This window comes from Triticum aestivum, chromosome 6D (assembly GCF_018294505.1).
Source record: "Triticum aestivum cultivar Chinese Spring chromosome 6D, IWGSC CS RefSeq v2.1, whole genome shotgun sequence".
Taxonomy (NCBI): domain Eukaryota; kingdom Viridiplantae; phylum Streptophyta; class Magnoliopsida; order Poales; family Poaceae; genus Triticum; species Triticum aestivum.
The window spans coordinates 338576288-338603860 of NC_057811.1; the positions used below are offsets into that span (position 1 = coordinate 338576288).

At 45.0% G+C, this 27573-nt stretch overlaps 1 protein-coding gene and 1 pseudogene across 1 annotated transcript; one reads left to right on the forward strand and one right to left on the reverse strand.

Moving 5' to 3' along the window:
• The first annotated feature begins 15878 nt into the window (after window positions 1-15878).
• On the forward strand, window positions 15879-19134 carry LOC123144984 (serine/threonine-protein kinase D6PKL1-like; annotated as a pseudogene).
• Window positions 19112-27345, reverse strand: LOC123144983 (transcription initiation factor TFIID subunit 4b). Its single transcript, XM_044564258.1, has 13 exons — window positions 27010-27345; window positions 25368-25885; window positions 24666-24761; window positions 23810-24490; window positions 21378-21478; window positions 21169-21256; window positions 20947-21082; window positions 20795-20850; window positions 20670-20726; window positions 20445-20585; window positions 19944-20009; window positions 19655-19874; window positions 19112-19566 (listed from the first exon to the last, which is right to left on the reverse strand). Exons 1-13 carry the CDS (start codon window positions 27062-27064, stop codon window positions 19391-19393), a joined length of 2391 nt encoding a protein of 796 aa, XP_044420193.1. The 5' UTR covers window positions 27065-27345; the 3' UTR covers window positions 19112-19390.
• Between the last annotated feature and the right edge of the window lie 228 nt (window positions 27346-27573).

Here is a 27573-nt window from a genome sequence, read left to right on the forward strand (position 1 = left end):
CGAGGATCGTCGTCTTCTAATCCTCATCTGATCTTGAATATTCCTTGTCTTCACAAAGATCTGCATGCCACCACAGGGGTGCCTCCCGAGCCCTGGCCCAATGTGGTTGATGGCGTTGGGGGACGTGGGCTCAAGGGTGGCTCGCTCCATTGGTGTTTGGGCGTGCTGCCCCAGCAAGGGTCTTGCCGGGGCTGTTGAGGCCGCCCCCGACAAGGGTCTTGCCGGGGGAAAACTGCTCCGCCCCTCTCTTCTTTGTGGTCTTGGTCTTGGCATTGCTTTGGCTGTCTTGGGCTTCGATTTTACCTCGGTTCTCCTCCCCTGTTCTGCTTGGTGTGACCGTGGGCGCGGCTCCGACTGCCCGTGCACAGGTAAAGGGGTACAAAGGCGCGCCCCTTCTTTTGTACACCGACAAAGTCCAAATAAAAAAAGAGAAGGCCCAAAAAAAGAGAGAGAAAAAGAGAGAAGGGACAATGCTACTATCCTTTTTCACACTTGTGCTTCAAAGTAGCACCATGATCTTCATGATAGAGAGCCTCTTATTTTGTCCCTTTCATTTACTAGTGGAAATTTTTCATTATAGAACTTGGCTTGTATATTCCAACGATGGGCTTCCTCAAAATGCCCTAGGTCTTCGTGAGCAAGCAAGTTGGATGCACACCCACTTAGTTTCTTTTGTTGAGATTTCATATATTTATAGCTCTAGTGCATCTGTTGCATGGCAATCCGTACTCACTCACATTGATATCTATTGATGGGCATCTCCATAGAGCATTGATACACCTAGTTGATGTGAGACCATCTTCCTCCTTTTGTATTCTCCACAACCACCATTCTATTCCACCTATAGTGCTATGTCCATGGCTTGCACTCATTTATTGCGTGAAAGTTGAAAAAGTTTGAGAATGCTAAAGTATGAAACAATTGCTTGGCTTGTCATCGGGGTTGTGCATGATTTGAGCATTTTGTGTGATGGAGATGGAGCATGGCAAAACTATATGATTTTGTAGGGATGAACTTTCTTTGGCCATGTTATTTTGAGAAGACATGATTACTTTGTTAGTATGCTTGAAGTATTATTATTTTTATGTCAATATTAAACTTTTGTCTTGAATCTTTCGAATCTGAACATTCATGCCACAATAAAGAAAATTACATTGATAATTATTTTAGGTAGCATTCCACATCAAAAATTCAGTTGTTATCATTTACCTACTCGAGGACGAGCAGGAATTAAGCTTGGGGATGCTTGATATGTCTCCAACGTATCTATAATTTTTGATTGTTCCATGCTATTATATCATCTGTTTTGGATGTTTAATGGGCTTTAATAAGCTCTTTTATATTGTTTTTGGGACTAACCTATTAACCGGAGGCCCAGTGCTAGTTTCTGTTTTGTTGCCTATTTTAGTGTTTCGCGGAAAAGGAATATCAAACGGAATCCAAACAGAATGAAACCTTCGTGATGATCTTCTTGGACCAAAAGCAATCCAGAAGACTTGGGGTTGAAGTCTGGAATGCCACGAGGCGGTCATGAGGCAGGAGGGCGCGCCCAGGGGGGTAGGCACGCCCCCACCCTCGTGGGCCCCTCGTAGCTCCACCGACGTACTTCTTTCGCCTATATATACTCTTATACCCTAAAAACATCAGGGGGGTCCACGAAAACCACTTTTCCACCGCCGCAACCTTCTGTACCCGTGAGATCCCATCTTGGGGCCTTTTCCGGCGATCCGCCGGAGGGGGAATCGATCACGGAGGGCTTCTACATAAACACCATAGCCTCTCCGATGAAGCGTGAGTAATTTACCACAGACCTTCGGCTCCATAGTTATTAGCTAGATGGCTTCTTCTCTCTCTTTTATTCTCAATACAAAATTCTCCTCAATGTTCTTGGAGATCTATTCGATGTAATACTCTTTTGCGGTGTGTTTGCCGAGATCCGATGAATTGTGGATTTATGAACTTGATTATCTATGAATATTATTTGGTTCTTCTCTAAATTCTTATATGCATGATTTGATATGTTTGCAATTCTCTTCTAATTATCGGTTTAGTTTGGCCTACTAGATTGATCTTTCTTGCAATGGGAGAAGTGATTAGCTTTGGGCTCAATCTTGCGGTGTCCTTTCCCAGTGACAGTAGGGGCAGCAGGCACGTATTGTATTGTCATCGAGGATAGAAAGATGGGGTTTATATCATATTGCTTGAGTTCGTCCCTCTACACCATGTCATCTTGCCTAATGCGTTACTCTGTTCTTATGAACTTAATACTCTAGATGCATGCTGGATAGCGGTCGATGTGTGGAGTAATAGTAGTAGATGCAGAATCGTTTCGGTCTACTTGACACGGACATGATGCCTATATTCATGATCATTGCCTTAGATAACTTCATAACTATGCGCTCTTCTATCAATTGCTCGGCAGTAATTTGTTCACCCACCGTAATACATGCTATCTTGAGAGAAGCCACTAGTGAAACCTATGGCCCCCGGGTCTCTTTCTTATTATATTGCATCTCTTTTATTTACATCGCATCTCTTTTACTATTTTGCAATCTTTACTTTCCAATCTATACAACAAAAATACCAAAAATATTTACTTTACTATCTTTATTAGATCTCACTTTTGCGAGTGGCCGTGAAGGGATGACAACCCCTTTATCGCGTTGGTTGTAAGGTTCTTGATTGTTTGTGCGGGTACTAGGTGACTTGTGCGTTGTCTCCTACTGGATTGATACCTTGGTTCTCAAAAACTGAGGGAAACACTTACGCTAATTTGCTGCATCACGCTTTCCTCTTCAAGGGAGAACCAACTCATGCTCAAGAGGTAGCAGAGGTGTATAAAATTACCCCAGTATATCTCATGGTGTGGTTCTTGATTGTATTAATCCTAAGGTAACATATGTCATGAATGATTCACTTTGTGCACCTTTCTTTGAAAAAGAAGTGTCTGATGCCTTGTTTCAGATGGGCCAATCAAGGCACAAGGAGTGGATGGCTTGCCTGCTAGGTTCTATCAGCAAAATTTTCTTGTGTTAAAGGAAGAAATTATTGTGGTCGTGTTAAACTTTTTTTATACGGGTTATATGCCAGGTGGGGTGAATGATATTGTTATCGTTTAATTTCCTATGGTGTAATACCCCAAGGAGTTGAAGGATTTCATACCCATTATTTTATGTAATGTGGTCTACAAGATCGTGTCCAAATGCTTGGTGAATCGTCTAAGGCCTCATTTAACTGATTTAATCTAAAAAAACAAAGTTCTTTTATTCGAGGGAGACATGTTTCAGACAATTTGATAATTGCTTTTGAGTGCATTCACCATATTGAAGCTATGAAGAGGGGTGCACCACTTTGTGTGCACAAGTTGGACCTATCAAAGGCCTATGATCGTGTGGCTTGGGATTTTCTAGAAGGGGCCCTAGCAAAGTGGGGCTTTTCGGCAAAGTAGATCTCACTTATCATGGCGTGCGTGCATTCAGTGAAATACTCAATGAAATTTAATGGGAAATTACTGGATTCCTTTTCTCCTATGAAGGTCTTTGACAAGGTGATTCGTTATCGCCCTTATTATTTTTATTTGTTGATGACGCGCTTTCTGCCTTGGTGATATGTGGAAGAGGAAGGATTTAAGGGTGTGACAATATGTCAGTGTGCATCGACTATCACACACTTATTATTTGCTGACAATTCTCTTTTATTCTTTGAAGCCTCACGGCAACAGGCAGAGATGGTTAAAGGTTTTTTGAGCACTTGGCATCTACGGGGCAACTTATTAACTCCTCAAAGTGCTCCGTCAATTTTTTTGGCAATTGTCCTCGTGCGGTGGTGGATGATGTAAAAGGACCTTTAGATATATCTCAGCTAGTGCTTGATCCAAAGTACTTGGGATCACCAGTTCCAGATGGAAGAATGAACAAGGGTATGTTTGAAACTCTACAGGCCAGACTTAGTAGAAGGCTTGTGGATTGGAGCAAGCAGTACATGTCAGTTGGTAATAAGGAAATGATAGTAAAAGTAGATGCTCAAGGCGTTCCCACGTATGTCATGAGTGTGTTTCGATTGCCTACATCGTTGTGGGATGATATTACGCGCATGATGCGACAATACTGGTGGGGAGTGGAGACAGGTAAGATAAAGATATGGCTTGGTTAAGTTGGAACAAAATGGTACTCCCAAAATCTAAAGGGGGCATAGGTTTTCATGATAAGTGTGTGTTTAACTAGGCTTTGTTGGCTAATCAAGCATGGAGACTTATAGATGCTCCACTGAGCTTGTGTGCACGATTACTACGTGCAAAATACTAGCCTAATGGTAATATTCTGGACACGGATTTTACTAGGAATTCATCTGTTGTGTTGAAAGGTGTTGAGTATGGCCTAGAATTATTGAAGAAGAGGGTGGTCTGGTGTGTGGGGAATGGAGAATCTGTGAGAACAAGGAGGGATCCATGGATCCCTAAGGGCCCGTCACTCAGACCGATCACACCTAAAGGTAATTGCGGGCTTTATCATGTTTCTGATTTTCTTGATGAACATGGTGCATGGAAATCCCAGTTATTAGCTTATTATTTCTGGCCAATAGATGTGGAAGAAATTTGGAAGATCCGTACATCTCCAAGGAAAAGAGAGGTTTTGGGGAACGTATGGCACCTTCGTTTAGTCGAACGTCTTCACGATCCAACCGATCCAAGTGCTGAACGTATGGCACCTTCGTGTTCAGCACACATTCAGCACGATGACGTCCCTCGAGCTCTTGATCCAGTTGAGGACAAGGGAGAGTTCCGTCAGCATGACGGCGTGGCGACGGTGATGATGAAGTTACCAGCGCAGGGCTTCGCCTAAGCACTACGACGATATGACCGAGGTGTTAAACTGTGGAGGTGGCACCGCACACGGCTAAGAGATTGTCTGTTGTGCTTTGGGGTGCCCCTGCCCCCGTATATAAAGGAGGGAGGAGGAGGCCGGCGGCCAGGGAGGAGGCGCGCCATAGGGGAGTCCAACTAGGATTCCCAATCCTAGTTGGAGTCCCCTTCCTTTCCAAGAGAGGGAGAGAGAGGGAAGGAGGAGGAAGGGAGAAGGAAAGAGGGGGGCGTCGCCCCCTCCCTAGTCCAATTCGGACTGGCCATGGGGGGGCGCGGCCTCCCTTGCGGCCCTCCTCTCCTTTCCACTAAATCCCATTAAGGCCCAATACTTCCCCGGGGGCGTTCCGGTAACCCCCGGTACTTCGATACTTAGCCGTAACATCCCGAACCATTCCGGTGTCCAAATGTAACCTTCCAATATATGAATCTTTACCTCTCAAAAATTTCGAGACTCCTTGTCATGTCCGTGATCTCATCCGGGACTCCGAACAAACTTCGGTTCATCAAATCACATAACTCATAATACAAATCGTCATCGAACGTTAAGCATGCGGACCCTACGGGTTCGAGAACTATGTAGACATGACCGAGACACATATCCAGTCAATAACCAATAGCGGAACCTGGATGCTCATATTGGTTCCTACATATTCTACGAAGATCTTTATCGGTCAAACAGCATAACAACATACGTTATTCCCTTTGTCATCGGTATGTTACTTGCCCGAGATTCAATCGTCGGTATCCTCATACCTAGTTCAATCTCGTTACCGGCAAGTCTCTTTACTCGTTCCTTAATGCATCATCCCGCAACCAACTCATTAGTCACATTGCTTGCAAGGCTTATAGTGATGTGCATTACCGAGAGGGCCCAAAGATACCTCTCCGATACACGGAGTGACAAATGGTAATCTCGATCTATGCCAACTCAACAAACACCATCGGAGACACCTGTAGAGCATCTTTATAATCACCCAGTTATGTTGTGACGTTTGATAGCACACTAAGTGTTCCTCCGGTATTCGGGAGTTGCATAATCTCATAGTCAGAGGAATATGTATAAGTCATGAAGAAAGTAATAGCAATAAAACTAAACAATCATTATGCTAAGCTAACGGATGGGTCTTGTCCATCACATAATTCTCTAATGATGCGATCCCGTTCATCAAATGACAACACATTTTATGGTTAGGAAACTTAACCATCTTTGATTAACGAGCTAGTCAAGTAGAGGCATACTAGGGACACTCTGTTTGTCTATGTATTCACACATGTACTAAGTTTCCGGTTAATACAATTCTAGCATGAATAATAAACATTTATCATGATATAAGTAAATATAAATAACAACTTTATTATTGCCTCTAGGTCATGTTTCCTTCAGTCTCCCACTTGCACTAGAGTCAATAATCTAGATTACATAGTAATGATTCTAACACCCATGGAGTCTTAGTGCTGATCATGTTTTGCTCGTGGAAGATTCTTAGTCAACGGGTTTGCAACATTCAGATCCGTATTTGTTTTGCAAATCTCTATGTCTCCCTCCTTGACTTGATCGCGGATGGAATTGAAGCGTCTTTTGATGTGTTTGGTTCTCTTGTGAAATCTGGATTCCTTCGCCAAGGCAATAGCTCCAGTATTGTCACAGAAGATTTTCATTGGACCCGATGCACTAGGTATTACACCTAGATCGGATATGAACTCCTTCATCCACACTCCTTCATTTGTTGCTTCCGAAGCAGCTATGTACTCCGCTTCACACGTAGATCCGGTTTGTGATTTAGAGTCATCCGGATCAGTGCCAAAGCTTGCATGGACGTAACCATTTACGACGAGCTCTTTGTCACCTCCATAAACGAGAAACATATCCTTAGTCCTTTTCAGGTATTTCAGGATGTTCTTGACCGCTGTCCAGTGATCCACTCCTGGATTACTTTGGTACCCCCCGCTAAACTTATAGCAAGGCACACATCAGGTCTGGTACACATCATTGCATACATGATAGAACCTATGGCTGAAGCATAGGGAATGACTTTAATTTTCTCTCTATCTTCTGCAGTGGTCGGGCATTGAGTCTGACTCAACTTCAAACCTTGTAACATAGGCAAGAACCCTTTCTTTGACTAGTCCATTTTGAACTTCTTCAAAACTTTATCAAGGTATGTGCTTTCTGAAAGTCCAATCAAGCGTCTTGATCTATCTCTATAGATCTTGATGCCCAATATATAAGCAGCTTCACCGAGGTCTTTCATTGAAAAATTCTTATTCAAGTATCCTTTTATGCTATCCAGAAATTTTGTATTATTTCCAATCAACAATATGTCATCCACATATAATATTAGAAATGCTACAGAGCTCCCACTCACTTCCTTGTAAATACAGGCTTCTCCAAAAGGCTGTATAAAACCATATGCTTTGATCACACTATCAAAGCGTATATTCCAACTCCGAGAGGCTTGCACCAGTCCATAAATGGATCGCTGGAGCTTGCACACTTTGTTAGCACCTATTGGATCGACAAAACCTTCTGGTTGCATCATATACAACTCTTCTTTAAAATATCCATTAAGGAATGCAGTTTTGACATCCGTTTGCCAAATTTCATAATCATAAAATGTGGCAATTGATAACATGATTCGGACAGACTTAAGCATCGCTACGGGTGAGAAGATCTCATCGTAGTCAACTCCTTGAACTTGTCAAAAACCTTTCGCAACAAGTCGAGCTTTCTAGACAGTAACATTACCGTCAGCGTCAGTCTTCTTCTTGAAGATCCATTTATTCTCTATGGCTTGCCGATCATCGGGCAAGTCAACCAAAGTCCATACTTTGTTCTCATACATGGATCCCATCTCAGATTTCATGGCCTCAAGCCATTTCGCGGAATCTGGGATCATCTTTGCTTCCTCATAGTTCGTAGGTTCGTCATGGTCAAGTAACATGACCTCCAGAACAGGATTACCGTACCACTCTGGTGCGGATCGTACTCTGGTTGACCTACGAGGTTCGGTAGTAACTTGATCTGAAGTTTCATGATCATCATCATTAGCTTCCTCTCTAATTGGTGTAGGAATCACTGGAACTGATTTCTGTGATGAACTACTTTCCAATTCAGGAGAAGGTACAATTACCTCATCAAGTTCTACTTTCCTCCCACTCAATTCTTTCGAGAGAAACTCCTTCTCTAGAAAGGATCCATTCTTAGCAACAAATATCTTGCCATCGGATCTGTGATAGAAGGTGTACCCAACAGTCTCTTTTCGTTATCCTATGAAGACACATTTCTCCGATTTGGGTTCGAGCTTATCAGGTTGAAACTTTTTTACATAAGCATCGCAGCCCCAAACTTTAAGAAACGACAGCTTAGGTTTCTTGCCAAACCACAGTTCATATGGTGTCGTCTCAACGGATTTATATGCTGCCCTATTTAATGTGAATGCAGCCGTCTCTAAAGCATAGCCCCAAAATGATAGCGGTAAATCAGTAAGAGACATCATAGATCGCACCATATCTAATAAAGTACGGTTACGACGTTCGGACACACCATTACGCTGTGGTGTTCCAGGTGGCGTGAGTTGCGAAACTATTCCACATTGTTTCAAATAAAGACCAAACTCGTAACTCAAATATTCACCTCCACGATCAGATCATAGAAACTTTATTTTCTTGTTACAATGATTTTCTACTTCACTCTGAAATTCTTTGAACTTTTCAAATGTTTCAGACTTATGTTTCATCAAGTAGATATACCCATATCTGCTCAAATCATCTGTGAAGGTCAGAAAATAACGATACCCGCCACGAGCCTCAACACTCATCAGACCGCATACATCAGTATGTATTATTTCCAACAAGTCAGTTGCTCGCTCCATTGTTCTGGAGAACGGAGTCTTAGTCATCTTGCCCATGAGGCATGGTTCGCAAGCATCAAGTGATTCCAAAAGCCCATCAGCATGGAGTTTCTTCATGTGCTTTACACCAATATGACCTAAACGGCAGTGCCACAAATAAGTTGCACTATCATTATTAACTTTGCATCTTTTGGCTTCAATATTATGAACATGTGTATCACTACAATCGAGATTCAACAAAAATAGACCACTCTTCAAGGGTGCATGAGCATAAAAGATATTACTCATATAAATAGAACAACCATTATTCTCTGATTTAAATGAATAATTGTCTTGCATCAAACAAGATCCAGATATGATGTTCATGCTCAATGTTGGCACCAAGTAATAATTATTCAGGTCTAAAACTAATCCCGAAGGTAGATGTAGAGGTAGCGTGCCGACGATAATCACAATGACTTTGGAACCATTTCCCACGCGCATCGTCACCTCGTCCTTAGCCAATCTTCGTTTAATCCGTAGCCCCTGTTTCGAGTTGCAAATATGAGCAATAGAACTAGTATCAAATACCCAGGCGCTACTATGAGCATTAGTAAGGTGCACATCAATAACATTAATATCAAATATACCTTTCACTTTGCCATCCTTCTCATCCGCCAAATATTTGGGGCAGTTCCGCTTCCAGTGACCAGTCCCTTTGCAGTAGAAGCACTCAGTCTTAGGCTTAGATCCAGACTTGGGCTTCTTCACTAGAGCAGCAACTTGCTTGCCATTCTTCTTGAAGTTCCCCTTCTTCCCTTTGCCCTTTTTCTTGAAACTGGTGGTCTTGTTAACCATCAACACTTGATGTTCCTTCTTGATTTCTACCTCCGCAGCCTTTAGCATTGCGAAGAGCTCGGGAATAGTCTTCTCCATCCCTTGCATATTATAGTTCATCACGAAGCCTTTATAGCTTGGCAGTGATTGAAGAACTCTGTCAATGACACTATCATCAGGAAGATTAACTCCCAGCTGAGTCAAGTGGTTGTTGTACCCAGACGTTCTGAGTATGTGTTCACTAACAAAACTGTTTTCCTCCATGTCGCAGCTATAGAACTTGTTGGACACTTCATATCTCTCAACTCGGGCATTTGCTTGAAATATTAACTTCAACTCTTGGAACATCTCATATGCTCCATGACGTTCAAAACGTCTTTGAAGTCCCGATTCTAAGCCGTAAAGCATGGCACACTGAACTATCGAGTAGTCATCAGCTTTGCTCTGCCAGACGTTCATAACGTCCGCAGTTGCTCCTGCAGCGGGTCTTGCACCTAGCGGTGCTTCCAGGACGTAATTCTTCTGTGCAGCAATGAGGATAATCCTCAAGTTACGGACCCAGTCCATGTAATTGCTACCATCATCTTTCAACTTAGCTTTCTCTAGGAACGCATTAAAATTCAAGGGAACGGTAGCACGGGCCATTGATCTACAACAACATAGACATGCAAATACTATCAGGTACTAAGTTCATGATAAATTAAAGTCCTATTAATCATATTACTTAAGAACTCCCACTTAGATAGACATCCCTCTAGTCTTCTAAATGATCACGTGATCCATATCAACTAAACCATGTCCGATCATCACGTGAGATGGAGAAGTTTTTCAATGGTGAACATCACTATGTTGATCATATCTACTATATTGATTCATGTTCGACCTTTCGGTCTCAGTGTTCCGAGGCCATATCTGCATATGCTAGGCTCGTCAAGTTTAACCTGAGTATTCTGCACGTGCAAAACTGGCTTGCACCCGTTGTATGTGAACGTAGAGCTTATCACACCCGATCATCACGTGGTGTCTCGGCACGACGAACTGTAGCAACGGTGCATACTCAGGGAGAACACTTATACCTTGAAATTTAGTGAGGGGTCATCTTATAATGCTACCGATGTACTAAGAAAAATAAGATGCATAAAGGATAAATATCACATGCAATCAAAATATGTGACATGATATGGCCATCATCATCTTGTGCCTTTGATCTCCATCTCCAAAGCACCGTCATGATCTCCATTGTCACCGGCTTGACACCTTGATCTCCATCATAGCATCGTTGTAGTCTCGCCAACTATTGCTTCTACGACTATCGCTACCGCTTAATGATAAAGTAAAGCAATTACATGGCGTTTGCATTTCATACAATAAAGCGACAACCATAAGGCTCCTGCCAGTTACCGATAACTTTTACAAAACATGATCATCTCATACAACAATTTGTATCTCATCACGTCTTGACCATATCACATCACAACATGCCCTGCAAAAACAAGTTAGATGTCCTGTACTTTGTTGTTGCAAGTTTTACGTGGCTGCTACGGGCTTCTAGCAAGAACCGTTCTTACCTACGCATCAAAACCACAACGATTTTTTGTCAAGTGTGATGTTTTAACCTTCAACAAGGACTGGTCGTAGTCAAACTCGATTCAACTAAAGTTGGAGAAACAGACACCCACTAGCCACCTGTGTGCGAAGCATGTCGGTAGAACCAGTCTCATGAACGCGGTCATGTAATGTCGGCCCGGGCCACTTCATCCAACAATACCGCCGAATCAAAGTAAGACGTTGGTGGTAAGCAATATGACTATTATCGCCCACAACTCTTTGTGTTCTACTCGTGCATATAACATCTACGCATAGACCTGGCTCTGATACCACTGTTGGGGAACATAGCATTTCAAAAAAATTACCTACGATCACGCAAGATCTATCTAGGGGATGCATAGCAACGAGACGGGAGAGCATGTCCACGTACCCTCGTAGACAGAAAGCGGAAGCATTTAGTAACGCGGTTGATGTAGTCGAACGTCTTCATGATCCAACTGATCCAAGTGTCGAACGTACGCCACCTCCGTGTTCAGCACACGTTCAGCATGATGACGTCCCTCAAGCTCTTGATCCAGTTGAGGACGAGGGAGAGTTCTGTTAGCATGACGGTGTGGCGACGGTGATGATGAAGTTACCGGCGCAGGGCTTCGCCTAAGCATTACGACGATATGACCGAGGTGTTAAACTATGGAGGGGGCACCGCGCATGGCTAAGAGATTGTCTGTTGTGCTTTGGGGTGCCCCCCGTATACAAGAGAGGGAGAGAGAGGGAAGGAGGAGGAAGGGAGAAGGAAAGAGGGGGGCGCCGCCCCCTCCCTAGTCCAATTCGGACTGGCCATGGGGGAGCGTGGCCTCCCTTGCGGCCCTCCTCTCCTTTGCACTAAAGCCCATTAAGGCCCAATACTTCCCCGGGGGCGTTCCGATAACCCCCGGTACTCCGAAACTCATCCGAAACATCCCGAACCATTTTGGTGTCCGAATGTAACCTTCCAATATATGAATCTTTACCTCTCGAACATTTCGAGACTCCTCGTCATGTCCGTGTTGTTTCAGGCCCTAAATAAACGCGGACACTTAAAAAATCTGTCGGGCAGGCAGATTCACATCTCTTACAACCCACACAATCTTCGGTTCTCGGCGCGGAAGCAATTTGCGATCTCATCCGGGACTCCGAACAAACTTCAGTTCATCAAATCACATAACTCATAATACAAATCATCATCGAACGTTAAGCGTGCGGACCCTAAGGGTTCGAGAACTATGTAGACATGACCGAGACACATCTCCGTCAATAACCAATAGCGGAACCTGGATGCTCATATTGGTTCCTACATATTCTACGAAGATCTTTATCGGTCAAACCGCATAACAAGATACGTTGATCCCTTTGTCATCGGTATGTTATTTGCCCGAGATTCGATCGACGGTATCATCATACCTAGTTCAATCTCGTTACCGGCAAGTCTCTTTACTCGTTCTGTAATGCATCATCCCGCAACTAACTCATTAGTCACATTGCTTGCAAGGCTTATAGTGATGAGCATTACCGAGAGGGCCCAGAGATACCTCTCCGATACACGGAGTGACAAATCCTAATCTCAATCTATGCCAACTCAACAAACACCATCGGAGACACCTGTAGAGCATCTTTATAATCACCCAGTTACGTTGTGACGTTTGATAGCACACTAAGTGTTCCTCCGGTATTCGGGAGTTGCATAATCTCATAGTGAGAGGAACATGTATAAGTCATGATGAAAGCAATAGCAATAAAACTAAACGATCATTAATGCTAAGCTAACGGATGGGTCTTGTCCATCAAATCATTCTCTAACGATGTGATCCCGTTAATCAAATGACAACACATGTCTATGGTCAGGAAACTTAACCATCTTTGATTAACGAGCTAGTCAAGCAGAGGCATACTAGGGACACTCTGTTTGTCTATGTATTCACACATGTACTAAGTTTCCGGTTAATACAATTCTAGCATGAATAATAAATATTTATCATGATATAAGGAAATATAAATAACAACTTTATTATTGCCTCTAGGGCATATTTCCTTCAAGAGGATTTTATAGCAATGCAACCTCAGCAGACGGGGGTATTTATTGTTTGAAGTGCTTATCGTCTCGTCATGGTTGGCCATGAACTATAGTTTGGAGATGGTGCTTCTAGTTCCAACCCGAATGGATCGACGAGGTTGTGGGATTTGATTTGGCAAGCAAAGATTCCATAAAAATGAAAATTCACGCATGGAAGGCATGCTCTGAAGCATTAGCGACAGCAAAAGAAATATCGAATCGTCATTTGCAACGAGGGTGTCGAGTCCCATGTGTGGTGTGCATATTGAATCATCATTTCGTGCTCTAGTTAATTGTGATCATGCAACCCAGCTATGGGATTGTATGCGTCTGGTCTGGTCACTTTCGGTCAGATAGTCGTTGCGGGATACTAGCCAGTGTTGGCTTCTTTATGTTCTTGATGGATGCCAGCAGGATGTACACAACATGGTACTCCTTATTTAGGTAATCTGGCAACTAAGGAATGATACTGTGCATAGAAAGGAAGTTCCTCCCGTTACTATTTTTGTGGAATTCCTATGGATCTATTGGCAGTCCCTTGATCATGCCCGTAGGTTTTCAACGGAGGAGATGCTCAAAGGAAAAATGCCCCTGGTTGTTGAAGTTCAGATGTCCAGACCTGTGTCGATAGATACTCCTCTTACATGGACACAACCGCCAATGGACAAGGTGGCGCTTTCGGTAGATGGTGCTTTCTCAAGTCTTGACGGCACTGCACGGGCGATACTTCGGAAACATGACGGGACGATAATCTTCGCAAGCTATAGGTATTCGTTTGACTACAATGATTCATTAGAAGCAGAGATTCATGCTATGATGTAGGGCATGGCACTAGCCCTGCAACACATGGAACTTCCGGTCATTATGCAGTCGGACTCGTCCACGGCCCTAACTATCTTCAGTGATGGGTCACTAGTCCGGTCTCCATATGGACATATCGCATTGGAGATTCTAGCCTTACGAGAAATTCGGGAGTTTATTCCGCAAAAACTTCATCGTTCTCATAATAGAGTGGCAGGTTGTTTAGCGAGGTATAGTCGTACTGAATGTAGCACTGATGTTTGGCTACACAAAGGGCCTTCATGTATGCAGGAATTCTTGCCTCTGCACTGTAACTATAATTTTGCAATAAAACTCCTTTTCACCCTGCAAAAAAAAGATTCACGTTTAAAAGAAAAAAATGCAATGGTATAATTTAAGATATATAACTCATATTTTTGCAAAGTTTAAGAAAGCGCTAGGCGTTAATTATGCGCTTAGCCACCTACTTGCGTTTTTCTAGCTTAGGCGCAATTAGGCGTTAGAACTGTAGCGTGAAGAAATAAACTGGATGGGTTGGCCTAGCCCATTAAACCACAGGCCCGTCTTCCTATTTTCCCACTAAAGCTCTCGTATGTGCAGAGTTTACACAGAACCTAGGTTTCCTATTCACACCGCCTCTCTCCCTTCTGCATGATGTCGCCTCTCTCCCTTTTCCTTTGTCCCTACCTCAATATCTCGTCGGAGAAGCTCAATCCCTCGCTGGCATCAATCAATTTGTCATCAGAGTGGTTGAATCCTCGCCAACAAGGATCGGGGAGGTCAAATCCTCGCTGGGGAGATTGGTTTCTCACCTGGGAGACGTGATTCCTCTCCAGAAAACATCGTCGGCCACTTTTCGAAACGCCTAGGGCTAAAGCGAGGCGTTATGCCAATGCCCAGCCCTTAAGCACGCCTAGGCGAGCGCCTAATAGCGTTTTTTTGAACTATGTATTTTGTACTGAATTAATGGTAAAAAGGATATCCTTCACGTTCAATTTCATACACATGCATTGTCTTAAATAGCGGGCTATGTCAAATAGCGGCGGTCCTCCAAATTAGTGATAGCAAGGCTATAGACGGTTATTTCAGAACTTATTCGAGCAATTGTACATTAATCCTATAGCCTATCATTTAGCGACATCTTGCTCAAACCGCTATAGTAGGGCCATAGCCAGCTATTTAAAACTTTGCACAGGGCAACATCTCCAAGGCGAACTCCTCAAATCGCGAAAGAAAAATTCAAAAAATTCCAAAAAAAATCTGGGGTAGACAATTTGATGCGTGAGGCCCGCTCCAAATTTCAAGTCATTTGGACGTTTGATCAGCTCTCAGCAAAAAAGACAAATTGGGGGCACATTTTTACAGACACCCAATTTGTCCTTTTTGCTGAGAGCTGCTCAAATGTCCAAATGACTTGAAATTTGGAGCGGGCCTCACGCATTAAATTGTCTACCAAAAATTTGAAATTTTTAAATTTTGTTTTGATTTTTTTACGAATTTTTTTTCTAACCAGGTGCGGATGAGCCTGGGCACCGAAACGACCTACTCGTCAAATCGTCCCTATTTTAGCTGAAATAGGCATTTATATTGTTGGACTGATGGAGTGATTGCAGTTGCAGTTTTCCGTTTTCCGTGCCACTTCGACACGTCCACCCTTTCCAGTTTTTCCTTGCTCTCCTCGCATCAGGCTAGTCATAGTGGGAGTAACTTAGCTAGTAATATAGCGCACTTTAAGAAAATTTTGCTTATTTGGCACGTAGTTAATGAGAAGTGGTAACATAGCGCTTTCCAAGACAAGATGAGTCTACAAGCTAATAAATGAAGTTCTCTATGACACTACTACTATGTTAGTTTACATTATGAAGGTAGTAACTTAAACTAATATTTTATTTTAAGTTACTCCCCAGTGTGACCAGCCTCACCCGACGCGGCTCGGGACTAGCAGCAGAGAGTGGCGGGGAGAGCCAAACAAGAACCCGAGCTCAAGCCGAGCCGCCCCGGGATCTCCATTTTAGTTGTTTATTTCAGGTGTGTTTTCCCCCCTTTTCCCTCCTGGTCTGTATGTGTCCCGTTTCTTTGCTTGCCTTCGTTTATGTGGGAAAATGTCCCAAGCCTAGTTCCGCTGTAGATTGCGTGGTCAGAATTTGGGTTCTTGCTTGCTTTGGGGAAGGACTTCCGGATGCTCGGGGTTGAAGAAACTTAGTCCTGATTAGATGTTTTAAAGTGTACTCAGCAAATTCATGTCCAATTTGGCGCACTAAGCTGCTTCCTGTGGCTGGATCTTGGTGGAGCCATTTCAAGTGCAGAGCCCTCCCTGCTTCTGGAGCTTTGTTTGGTCCCAGGAAAATTAGAAGGCAAAAATATTATCCCGAGTTTTAATCCTGTCGATTGTTTAACGAATTGCCCCATTTGGTGGACAGAATCGCCCAGGGGCTACCACATATTGCTGGTGATGGTTTGATGGAGGTGGTTGACAAGATTGCCGAGCCAGAGGGCCCTTCGGTGGCCACTGCTCAGCAGCCAAATAATTTAGAGTTGCCAGCATCAGCAGTGATAGATGCAGCTAGGGAAGGGGAGGGCACAGAGCAGCCCGATGAGAAGGACCCGTCGGCAGAATTCGGGGAGAGCTTCCGGTTCCGGGGCGAGGAATCGTCGGATGAGGGTGGCCAAAGTTCGTTCTCCGGGGCGAGCCACCCGCCGGAGCCAATTGATGTGGATCTTATGAGCACCGTGTATGTTTCGGTTGACGAGGAGAAGCCCGGGCCACCGGGGTGCTTGCTGCGAGGCCCGTCAGCCAAAGCACCGTCCATGGAAGAAATCGCTGTCCATGCGACGGATGTGAAGAACCCCAATGCGGTTGGTTTGGTTGAAGAGATGAAGGTGCCCGGTGCCCCTGTTCCAGAGCCTCCTGGCGAGGCCGCGCCCTCAACTCGGCCGTCGTCGGAGAAGGATCGCGTGTGTGGTGCATCCCTCCCTCCCGGTGGCAATGGCAGTCCTCACAGCGGCAGTGACAGCGCCGGTGTCCTCGCTGCCACAAGCATCAGGCACAGCTGCACAAGCACAAGCAGAACCGGATCCATTGCCAGTGAGCCCGTGGTGACCGCCGGGAGGAGGACGCAAGACAGCGCAAAGGGCAGCTTCCGAGGCAGCTCAACGGAGAGCATGAAGACCAGCGCGAGCCAAGCGAGCGACAGCAGCGACGACAGCCGCTGGAGCAACAACGTCACCGGCGCCGCCAGCAAGCCGCACAAGGGCAACGACCCTCGGTAGCGGGCGATCCTCGCCGTCCGGGCCCGGGGCGGCGCGCTCGGGATGAGCCACTTCAGGCTGCTGAGGCGGCTGGGGTGCGGCGACATCGGCAGCGTGTACCTGTCGGAGCTGAGCGGGACGAGGTGCCACTTTGCGATGAAGGTGATGGACAAGGCGTCGCTGGCGAGCAGGAGGAAGCTGAGCAGGGCGCGGACGGAGAGGGAGATCCTGCAGCTCCTGGACCACCCGTTCCTCCCCACCCTGTACACGCACTTCGAGACCGACCGCTTCTCGTGCCTGCTCATGGAGTTCTGCCCCGGCGGCGACCTGCACGCGCTGCGGCAGCGGCAGCCGCGGAAGCACTTCTCCGAGTACGCGGCGAGGTAATCATCCATGTTCCTGTGTATGGAAGTATGTATTATGTTTATGTTGATATCTTAGTATCGTGTGCTCTTTAATTTTGGAATTCAGTGTAGTTTAACTATCCTAATACATGTTTGCTTAAACATCCTTTAGTTTTGAAAGTAGTAGTACTCTGCCTTCATCAAAATAAGTTCGAGAAATGGTACATGAGGAAAAGTCGGAGAAACAGAAGTTCAGTACAGTATTTATTTTCTTTCTTTGCTGAAAACAGTACAGTATTTATGGACATACGGTCCCTGATTCTTACACGGTACTGCACTGCGATCTCCACGGATCAGGACACATCCGTGCATATATAGTACAGTTACAGCATGAACAGCATGGCAAACAACCGAGCATGCTCAATTTTGTTTCAATTCACAGTTACAATGCTATGCTAGCATCATCATCTGTTTAAAGTAATTACCGCTGCTAGTACTGATCATATTGCCATTAAGCAACACTGGATTCTCTCTTCCGGATGAAGTGCTGACGTGATCAGCGCGTGTGCTGGGCAGGTTTTATGCTGCGGAGGTGCTCCTGGCTCTGGAGTACCTGCACATGCTGGGGGTGGTCTACCGGGACCTGAAGCCGGAGAACGTGCTGGTGCGCGACGACGGCCACATCATGCTCTCCGACTTCGACCTGTCGCTGCAGCAGTGCGCGGTGTCGCCGACGCTCGTCAGAGCTCCGGCGTGCGACTCCGACCCCAGGAGAGCAGGCGGCGCCTTCTGCGTGCGGCCCTCCGCCTGCATGGAGCCCTCCGCGGCCTGCGTCCAGCCCGCGTGCTTCATGCCCAGGCTGTTCGGCCAGAGGAGCATGAGGCGGCGGCAGGGTTCCGAGCTCGGGCAGGGCGTGCCGGAGCTGGTGGCGGAGCCGACGGCGGCGCGGTCCATGTCGTTCGTGGGGACGCACGAATACCTGGCCCCGGAGATCATCAAGGGCGAGGGCCACGGCAGCGCCGTCGACTGGTGGACCCTGGGCGTCTTCCTGCACGAGCTGCTCTACGGCAGGACGCCCTTCAAGGGGTCGGGCAACCGCGCCACGCTCTTCAACGTCGTCGGCCAGCAGCTGCGCTTCCCGGAGTCGCCGTCCACGAGCTACGCCGCCAGGGACCTCGTCAGGGGCCTGCTGGTCAAGGAGCCGCAGCAGCGGCTCGGCGTCAAGCGGGGCGCCGCCGAGATCAAGCAGCACCCCTTCTTCGAGGGCGTCAACTGGGCGCTCATCCGGTGCAGCACGCCTCCCGAGGTGCCCAAGCACGTCGAGGCCGAGCCACCGGCCAAGTGCGGGCCGACCCACCAGCCTCCGGCGAGCAAGACGGTGATCGGCGCCGCCGAGGTGAAGTCCGGCGGCAAGTTCCTCGACTTCGAGTTCTTTTAGACCACAGCATCGGCCCTTTATTTTCCTTTTCAGTCTGTCCCTGGCTCTGATTCGACCAGTGTTATTTAAGCTTGCGAGTTTGTAAAAATACAGCATGGAAACCAGGGCAGGAGATTTATCATAGTATACTGGTAGTATAACTGAGCCATTGAATCAGAACACAACAGATGAAAGCAGGTCAGGTGCATCGACAGGCACTGGACGATCTTATTCCTATCACAACACTCGCTTTTTAGACTGACTGGGGTTTTATATGACCAATTTTGGTGGCTATGCACCATCTTATCTGTAAGAGATCTGTAATGTCAACTAGCCGGCACTGTCATCAAACTTGCCACCCCCACACATCATTTACACACTACAGGTTAAGCTAAATAAACGACTATTTTTAGCCTAATCTGTGGTGGACTCTCCAGGCAATCGCTCATACAGCCGATATATCAGCCGCGATTTCGTCATCTGAGGCTCCCTCTCCAGGACGCAGATTACATCCTTCACAGAAACAGTTCGCTGAGGCCCATGCGAGTGCCGATTCGCAAATAAACCCTTGCCTTGCCTTTCCGTGCCTCCTGAAATGGACAGTATGATGTGTGCCCTGAGTTTACAACACTCTAATAGAGAATGCGCAGGGGAAATGATGCCAGAATGCCTCTTTACCAGTTCCGAAGGCCGCAAGATGGCTCCTCTTTGAAGCCTCACTGCGTTCTGCAGACCCTTTTCCAGATACATGGGATGGTCTTGGAGCTGGTGCCCGCTTCTGCTTAGCTTGTTCGGCCATCAGCTGCCACTTTGAAAACATATCACTTCCTCCAACTGCCTGCCGAGCAGCAACATTTGCAGCTGTTGTTCTCATTTTATCGTCTTCTTCTTTGTTGGGCTGCAAGAAATTAAGAATATCAGGAAATGAGAGACATGTCAAACTAGAGAGATCACATCAGATACTTACCTTCGCATTCTTTGGACGGCTTTCCTCTTTTTCTTTCTCCAATTCTGCGCCACCACTGCCCCCATCCTGCACACAAGTCGCCAACACACACTTCCATGAGATTTTGCTATATAAATGAGTGCATACATCTTCTAGTACGAAGCCGGGGGCACACTTATTACCCAACACTCTTGTTCAGTTTAGAGCATCATCAGTACGATAAAGATACCGAAATTGTAATCCAATATAGAACAGCTAGATTGATTCGACTCATATTTATTTTCTCCTTGGAAATTTTTTATCAAGACACAATTTAGAACTGACAGTATCTCGAGGATTTGGAACTAACCAACATGCGTATAAATTCCAGAAACACGTGGATAAACAAAAGGTGCTTGTTTAAAACACCTATTAATCCTTAACTTCGGACAACATGCAAGTAATCATCTAATACCATGATATTTTAACGGAACAAGCCTGTCATCCAAATTGAATATGCGTAAAATGGAGATTATGTAGCACCTCAGTCTGTTTCTTGTTCTTGTCAGTTTCTGCTTGCTTTTTGTCCCATTCTTCTTTAGCTTTCTGGTTCATCTGCAAAATTTGACGGCCGACATCTGAAGTAATAACTAGTCGATGACCAGTCTTTTCTGCATCGGTTCTCTAGCAACAAGACAAGCATGGTTAGTATCTCACGATACCCAACTATACCACAGCCCGATAACTGAATGATGTGAAATGACTAACCTGCTTTGAAACTCTTATGAGAGTACTTATGAATCTTCGCAGTCGCTCCTCCACACACTAAGTAAGAGTTAAGCTTTAGACCTCGTGCCACAAAATTCTTGCGGATGGTCCTATGAACAACTTACCATTGATAAACAACGTCCAACATCAGCGCCAGCGTTCTTCAAGTTAGATTTAAGAACTGCCAAAAACATGTCATCAGCCAGTGTTGCTTTAAATATTTATGGTGTACGTAAATACAGTTTTATGGTGTCAATATAAGTTCAAAGGGATTAACCAATTTCTGCCAATTTCTTCAGAAGAGGGCCCTTCTGCAGAAAGAGGTTTTCTTCCTCCTCCTGTACGATTCTCCGTGCTGCTTCTGTGGCTGGGCTCTCTTCCTTGGGGGCAGAGAGCAGTTGTTCCTCTTCTTCCTATTGAAGTAAAAAAGTACCAATAAAATATAAACAAGACACACAAGTAGTATTAGAAACCAAACATCAACCAGGAAGATTCGTACCCTAAGATTAACACCACTAACAGCTGTGACATCATTAAGTTGATCGATGCTTTGTTCCTGGAAGGCTCCAGCTGTCTTTTGTCTTTTGCTAGAAACAGAAAAGGAAATCAGATTGGGGTTATCCATAAAATGCAACTACTCCGTAAGCTATAATGCATTCAGAATCAGATAATAAAACGGAACAGGTGGGATGACGTGAATTATGAAACCTGGTTGGTGGTGGTGCTGAACCAGCCGTTTCCAATGATTTCTTCTGGCCACCCGATTTCTTAGTCCTTGCAGCAGGTGGTGTAGATGTTTTAGGGGCCGCCTGACAGTTAAGCCAGATGAGTAGATGCACAGATTATATATGAAGAAAACATTTTAAAATTGCGAAGTTCTGAGGTATGAGAAAAATGCATAGCGCCAGAAATCCCCTACATTTTTTTCTCCTCATTTTTAACTAGATTACATGGCTAGGCGCATGGGGGCGGCAGAAGGGAGGTGAGAGCGAAGGCAGGGTGCGCCGCGAGGTAGCCGGCAGTGTGAGCGACACAGAGAGACAGATGCTATTATAGTGTATCATGGCTAACACTCTGAATATGCTAACACTATGCATCAACGGCTAGAACAATTCAGATAACTAATACCCCCATCTGTCTCTGTGTGGGCGACACAGAGAGACAGATGGGGGTATTAGTTATCTGAATTGTTCTAGCCGTTGATGCATAGTGTTAGCATATTCAGAGTGTTAGCCATGATACACTATAAAAAACGAGCATTTCTACATATGCTATTATAGAGCATCTATTCTCATAAACATTGCTAACAAAATATTCCCGGTTCTAAATTTTACACGGTATTAGTTACAAGATATTTGTGGATATGCATATTTTACTATTCAGGAGCTTCTTCCCTAAATTAATTGTTACTATTGTTGGCGGGTAGAAGACCGAAGGGTAAACTTGTGGCCCCTGGTTCAAACACATGTCCAACAAGGAGTGGGTAAGGGAGAAACGAGCTTCTCTCTAGCGCCTTAGTATCCGCCATGCCTTCGCGTCTTCTCGTCCATCCGTAGTGTCCCGTTGTGTCCACCTGATCCAACATGCAACAAGAGTGCTGCTCCAACGAAAGGTGAAGAGATCTAAAGTCCAAACCCTCTTAGATTAGGTTTGTAACCTAAGAGAGGGATGGGCCAATGTGATTCGTAGAGAGCTAATTTAGCTGGGCCTAAGACCCTAACTGACCCATGTGTCTGCCATGTCTATCCCCAGCAACATCCAACAACACCTGAACAGGTATTTTTGCAGATTGCACCTACCTAATCATTTCCATGAAAAGTGAGATTTCACAGCACCTAGCCCAGGCGTAAACGGGGTGGTGCCTTGATAGCAATTGTCTTGAAACTATACATGTGGCGACTAACAACCATACTTTGTGATGTAGATGCCCAATCAATCCACATTGTCAAACCATTTGGTGTCTACAAAACTGGCAACTCATGAGAGATATGATGGTTGGGCCGGGAGGTCTTGTGTCCCGTAATTAGATGGTGTGGGTGGTGCAGCGGCTAGGGCAGAGGGGGAGAGACTGGGAAATCCTATATATACCTAAATAGTTGGTCCCCGCTACTTCCATTCTTTTCAACATGCACACATCCCACCTCACAACGCATGTCATGTGGTTCATCATTAAGTACATAAAATCCCTTCATATTCCATTTTCCGCCACATGCATTCCCTCCACATCATCAAGCATATGCAGGCCTTCCATGTCATCCTTTTTCTCTAGCAACAAATCATCCCCCCGGAGCCAGAAGGCAACGATGCATTACAATGTGAAGTCTACCCTCCATTTACTGCTACCGTTCATATATCGCGAAAGTGGAGGGGCATTATTCTCATATATTCTAATTTTATTCTTGGAAATTTATTGATATAAATTCCCACAGCAAGGCGCTAGTTGTTGGTAACTTATTATTATCACCCTATTCAATAGCTCGTATATAGATGGAGACACCCCAAACCTCCTTAAGGACTCCAAACCTCCTTAAGGACTCCAAACTCTTTGGTAACATTCTGGGAACACCTTGTTGCACCATCGCCCATCGGCTTGCCTTGCGCGTGCCTAAGGGCGGCCCCACCACTTATACTACTGCCCCCAAATAACAGGGGGTAGATCAAAGGGAATTACCAAATGAATTGGTATGTATTTAGTGTAAATCAATACTTCAATTCCAGTGTAACAGATCAACAACAGTTTTATTTTCTAATATACATAAATGCTTCAAAAGTTCATTCTGGCAAGATGCTAATACTCCCTCTGTAAAGAAGTAGTGATCTAAACGCTCTTATATTTCTTTACAGAGGGAGTAAAATAGAAGTGCCAAATATCCTAGATAATAAAATGAAAGTGCTCACGGACATGTGAGATTTCCTTTTCTGTTTATTCTGGTAGTCATAAAAACGCTGCATGTGAGGGGAAGCATATACTTCTAGGAGTTTATTTTCCTGCAATTACCCCTTGTATCATGTTGAACTTCATATTAAGTAGTTCAGATTATTCATAGGGAACTAAAATGAATTAAATGCACTGAGATTTGGAAATCAGCAACAAGGGACTGTGTAACACAGAGGTGAGAGACTGCTGGAGGACAAATTACCTGCTTTCCTTGCAATTTCGCCGAAGGACCTCCTGGGCCAACCTGGCGGGCCTTGCCTGCAGGCTCAGAACCTTGTTTTGTATTAGCACTTGGGTTATAAGCATTATTTTTTATATCCTTGTTTTGTTGCATTTGGCGTGCCGATGCATTCTGTTGCATTGTCGGATGAGTAGGAACAGTTCCGATTTTCGCAGGAATCCTTCCATGAGGATGAAAGGGAGGTCGTGTTTCAGGCGCTTGACTCTGTGGTCTAAGAGGCATCGAACCACTGGTTGGCCGAGGGTACGACTGAGGGGTGTTAGTAGTTCCATATAATTGCTGTGAGGCTTGCTGGATTTCCGTGGGTTGCAGCTGTTTGTTACTTGTCTGCAGTGGAATTGGCAGGCTCATACCAGGTGGTCGATTCGGCACAGCATGCACCCCCTTTACATCTGGCTTTTGGATAGAATTATCATGAGCAAAGTAATGCATACTGCTTTGCATTTGTGTGCCTGAAAGTGGCACAAAGTTCTGAGGTGAAGATGATGCCTGGCTTTTGTGACCCTGGTTAGGTGGGGTGGGCATGCGAACAAGCTGATCAGGCAATTTTGCCGATCCACTCGCAGCTGTAGATGCTAGAGATGACGAAGGATGTTGATTTGCATTTCCCTGGTTATTATTTCGTTGTGCCTGAGCTTGCATCTGCAAACAAGAGCAAATAAAGCAAATATAGGCATGAGAACACAAGATATTACTCAAAGAATTGAGTCATTCAATAAACACGGAAACTCAAACTGGCTCCACGCTTGTCAAGCTTGATGAATAGTTAGCTATCAAGGGAAAAAGGGCAGGGATGGTGTTAACACCATGCATTCACCTGTGCAAAAACTTTATGGGCCGCCTGCTTGAGCATTTGATCCCCAACGATATTCCTTATGACTCTTAAGAAATCATCTTTATGGACTTCATTACGCTGCAAACACAGCATAGACGATCTTAGTAAACAGTTTCTATGTTGAGGTGCCTTTGTTACTCTTCTTTCATCAGTTCCCTCAACTTGTGCAACAATTTGTAACAAGAATGACAATCTGTTCTTTCAAAACAACATGTTCTCCTCTTCTGTTAGACAAGGAAACAAAGGAAAAATGCAGACTTTGCATTACTCTCTTCACATTAACTTGATAAATAGATGCCTCAGAATCTTTATTAGTACTGATAGCATAATAAAGGGGCAGCATAATCTGTCACAAATTGGCAGCACAATCTATCATAGCCGCCGCACCCTCACCCAAACGTGGCCCTAACTAATGTTATCGGTCAAATGACTTCCAAAAAGAGCAACTCATTCTTTTTTTTCCTTAGTAGTAAATACAGTTGGTCTCCACTAGTGTTATTATGGCCTTTTGCTCTACCAGTTTTTGCAACAAATACACTTAACGAATCTATAGTGTCGTAGCTATACAAGAAACAAATAAGTTTGAGCAAACTAATAAATAAAATATGGAAATTTTCTCCATGCAATCAGTTTTCTTTTTATGAAACACATCAGCTAATAACAGAGTAATGAACAAAAACGCACCCTAAGTTTTGCCCATACAGATTGAAGCTGCATGTCTTTATCTCTGTCAAGATGCGCCTGTAGGATTGGAATCAACATATTAAATGGTATAGATGGCTGATATCCCCTCTTCCTTGTTTCCTGGGCACCATGTGGTGCTTGCTGACCGACAACTGGATTTACATGCTGCTGATCTCCTGAAGGCTGAGCGACATCTTCCATGGAGCCTGTCAAACTCTGCTGACCAACATAGTCTGTTCCTTTTTCTGCCAACTGGAAGCTATTTGCTTCTGCCTGCTGCAGTTGATTCTCACAACGTGGCTGCTCTTGTTCTGGCTGGTAATGGTGTTCCTCCTGTTGGATAAAGTTTTCATTTTCTGAAACTCCAGTTTCCAATTTTGGTTGAGACAACTGATATGATGGATTCATATGTGGTTGCCCTGCCTGCTGGATTGACTGGCCACTTGCTTTCTGATCTGCTGCTTGCAGCTGATCAACTGTAGATTTGGACACATCACTTATGTCCTGTGGCAAAGTACCTGGCGTGCAGAAATAGAGATTGTTCATGTTTTACAGAGACTCAACAGCAAAAGGCAGGGGCCATCACATTCTTGAATAGCTAGGACACCCAGAATCTCTGGGAATAGCAAGTTGCAAATAAAAGCACATAGTTGAAAAACGCAACTCCTGAATACTAAACAAGAAACATTTTAGTGGTAAAAAAAGAAAGACAAGAAGCATTTTATCTGAATCAGACAATGACTCATTAGGTAGGCATAAGTGCCATGAATTTTCTTACATGATTTCATGAAATGTTTTGCAAGGTTCGATAAGTGTGCCATAGGAAACAATTATTCTTTCCACCCATATACGAGCTACTGACACTTTTCCAAACTACTGACTGACGTGGATACAGGATGCAGAATTGTACCGATACGGGCGACTCAAATGCTACCAATAATCCTTCAAATTATGAGCAATTCATTCGCATTTTCAAGTTTTAACATGCTGTGCTTGCTGCACCAATTCATACGCTCTAACCTTTTTGCCAAAAACAGCACTAGCTCCATAAAAGTCTTGCCTTTTCCAGTGGACCTGATTTCTTCCTTATGTATCTTATGTATTCCCCAGCATATAAAAACAAAATAATATCAATTAGTCTATTTTGACAAAACAACATTGTGACTGTTAGCAAATTTTTATCCCTTTATCAATATCGTACAAAAACATTTATTTCCTCGACAACCCGCCGAACTTTCAGCGTTGGTTTTGACAGAGTTACCAATGCGCTGCAGGATTAATTTCACAAGTTTGCGGAGGAGCGAGGTACCCCTAACCCAAGATAAAGATTTCTTCCATGATGCCAAATAATCCGCTTAGCAACAAGACAGCTCGAAAGCCAGCCACGAATGCCTCCACGCCAAAAAAAGGGGGGAAAGGCAAACTTGCATGCCAGCATGCATCTGCGAGTGAATTACAAGCTTAGCAGGTTCCCAATACATCATAGCAGACAAACCTAGCATGCAGACAGATACAAAACTTTATAGGCATCGAAAAGCAAAACAAGACAACCTAATCGTGCAAATAGACCAAAACCTGGTCTTCGGAAGCTAATTACACAGCACTACGATACAAACGAGGGAGGGGGGATGATGACTGATACCGCTGGATGAAGGGGCACCAGCGTCCCCCACGGATTCCGGCGGCGGGGAGGACATGGAGGCAGCAAGCAGCGGACCCGGAAACACGAGCCGTACGCGGCTCCGGCGTTCTAGGGTTTCGCGGGGCGGCGACGCTTAGGCCGTCGCAGAGGCACCGGGGAGCGCTGCCGTACGGAGGCTGCGGCGGAGCAATCGAGGGGATCTGCCACGTTTCCTCGGCGGCGAGGTGGAGACGCGGTGGGGACGGCGGGGGGCGGCAGCGCCGAAGTGTGTTGACGCCGGTCACGGTCTCGAGCCACGGGCCCACGCGCGTCGCGTGCGGCGCGGAGGGTAGTAGGTAGGATAGCGGCGGCGGTGCGGCCTGCTGGGCTTCAGTTTACAACTTGGGCTGCGCCGAGTTTGGAAAAGGCGATAAACGGATAGGGAGTAAGGAGTAGGGGGCTGTTTTTTTTTTTGCAACGAACTAGGAGCTTTATTAATAACTAGCAAACATGTCCGTGCGTTGCAACGGGAGAAAAACAATTCACCCCTCATACACTCAGTTGACGACACAACAAATCCTTTGA

Bases quoted from the DNA above. Each gene is read 5' to 3' on its own strand.
- LOC123144983 (XM_044564258.1), bottom strand. From the start codon at position 27,064: ATGTCCTCCCCGCCGCCGGAATCCGTGGGGGACGCTGGTGCCCCTTCA. The intron at 20,010-20,444 runs GTGCTACATAAT...ACTTGTGTGCAG, and splicing joins AGAACAAGAAACAGACTGAG to GATGGGGGCAGTGGTGGCGC. The intron at 19,567-19,654 runs GTAAAGAGGCAT...TGTCCATTTCAG, and splicing joins TCTTGCGGCCTTCGGAACTG to GAGGCACGGAAAGGCAAGGC.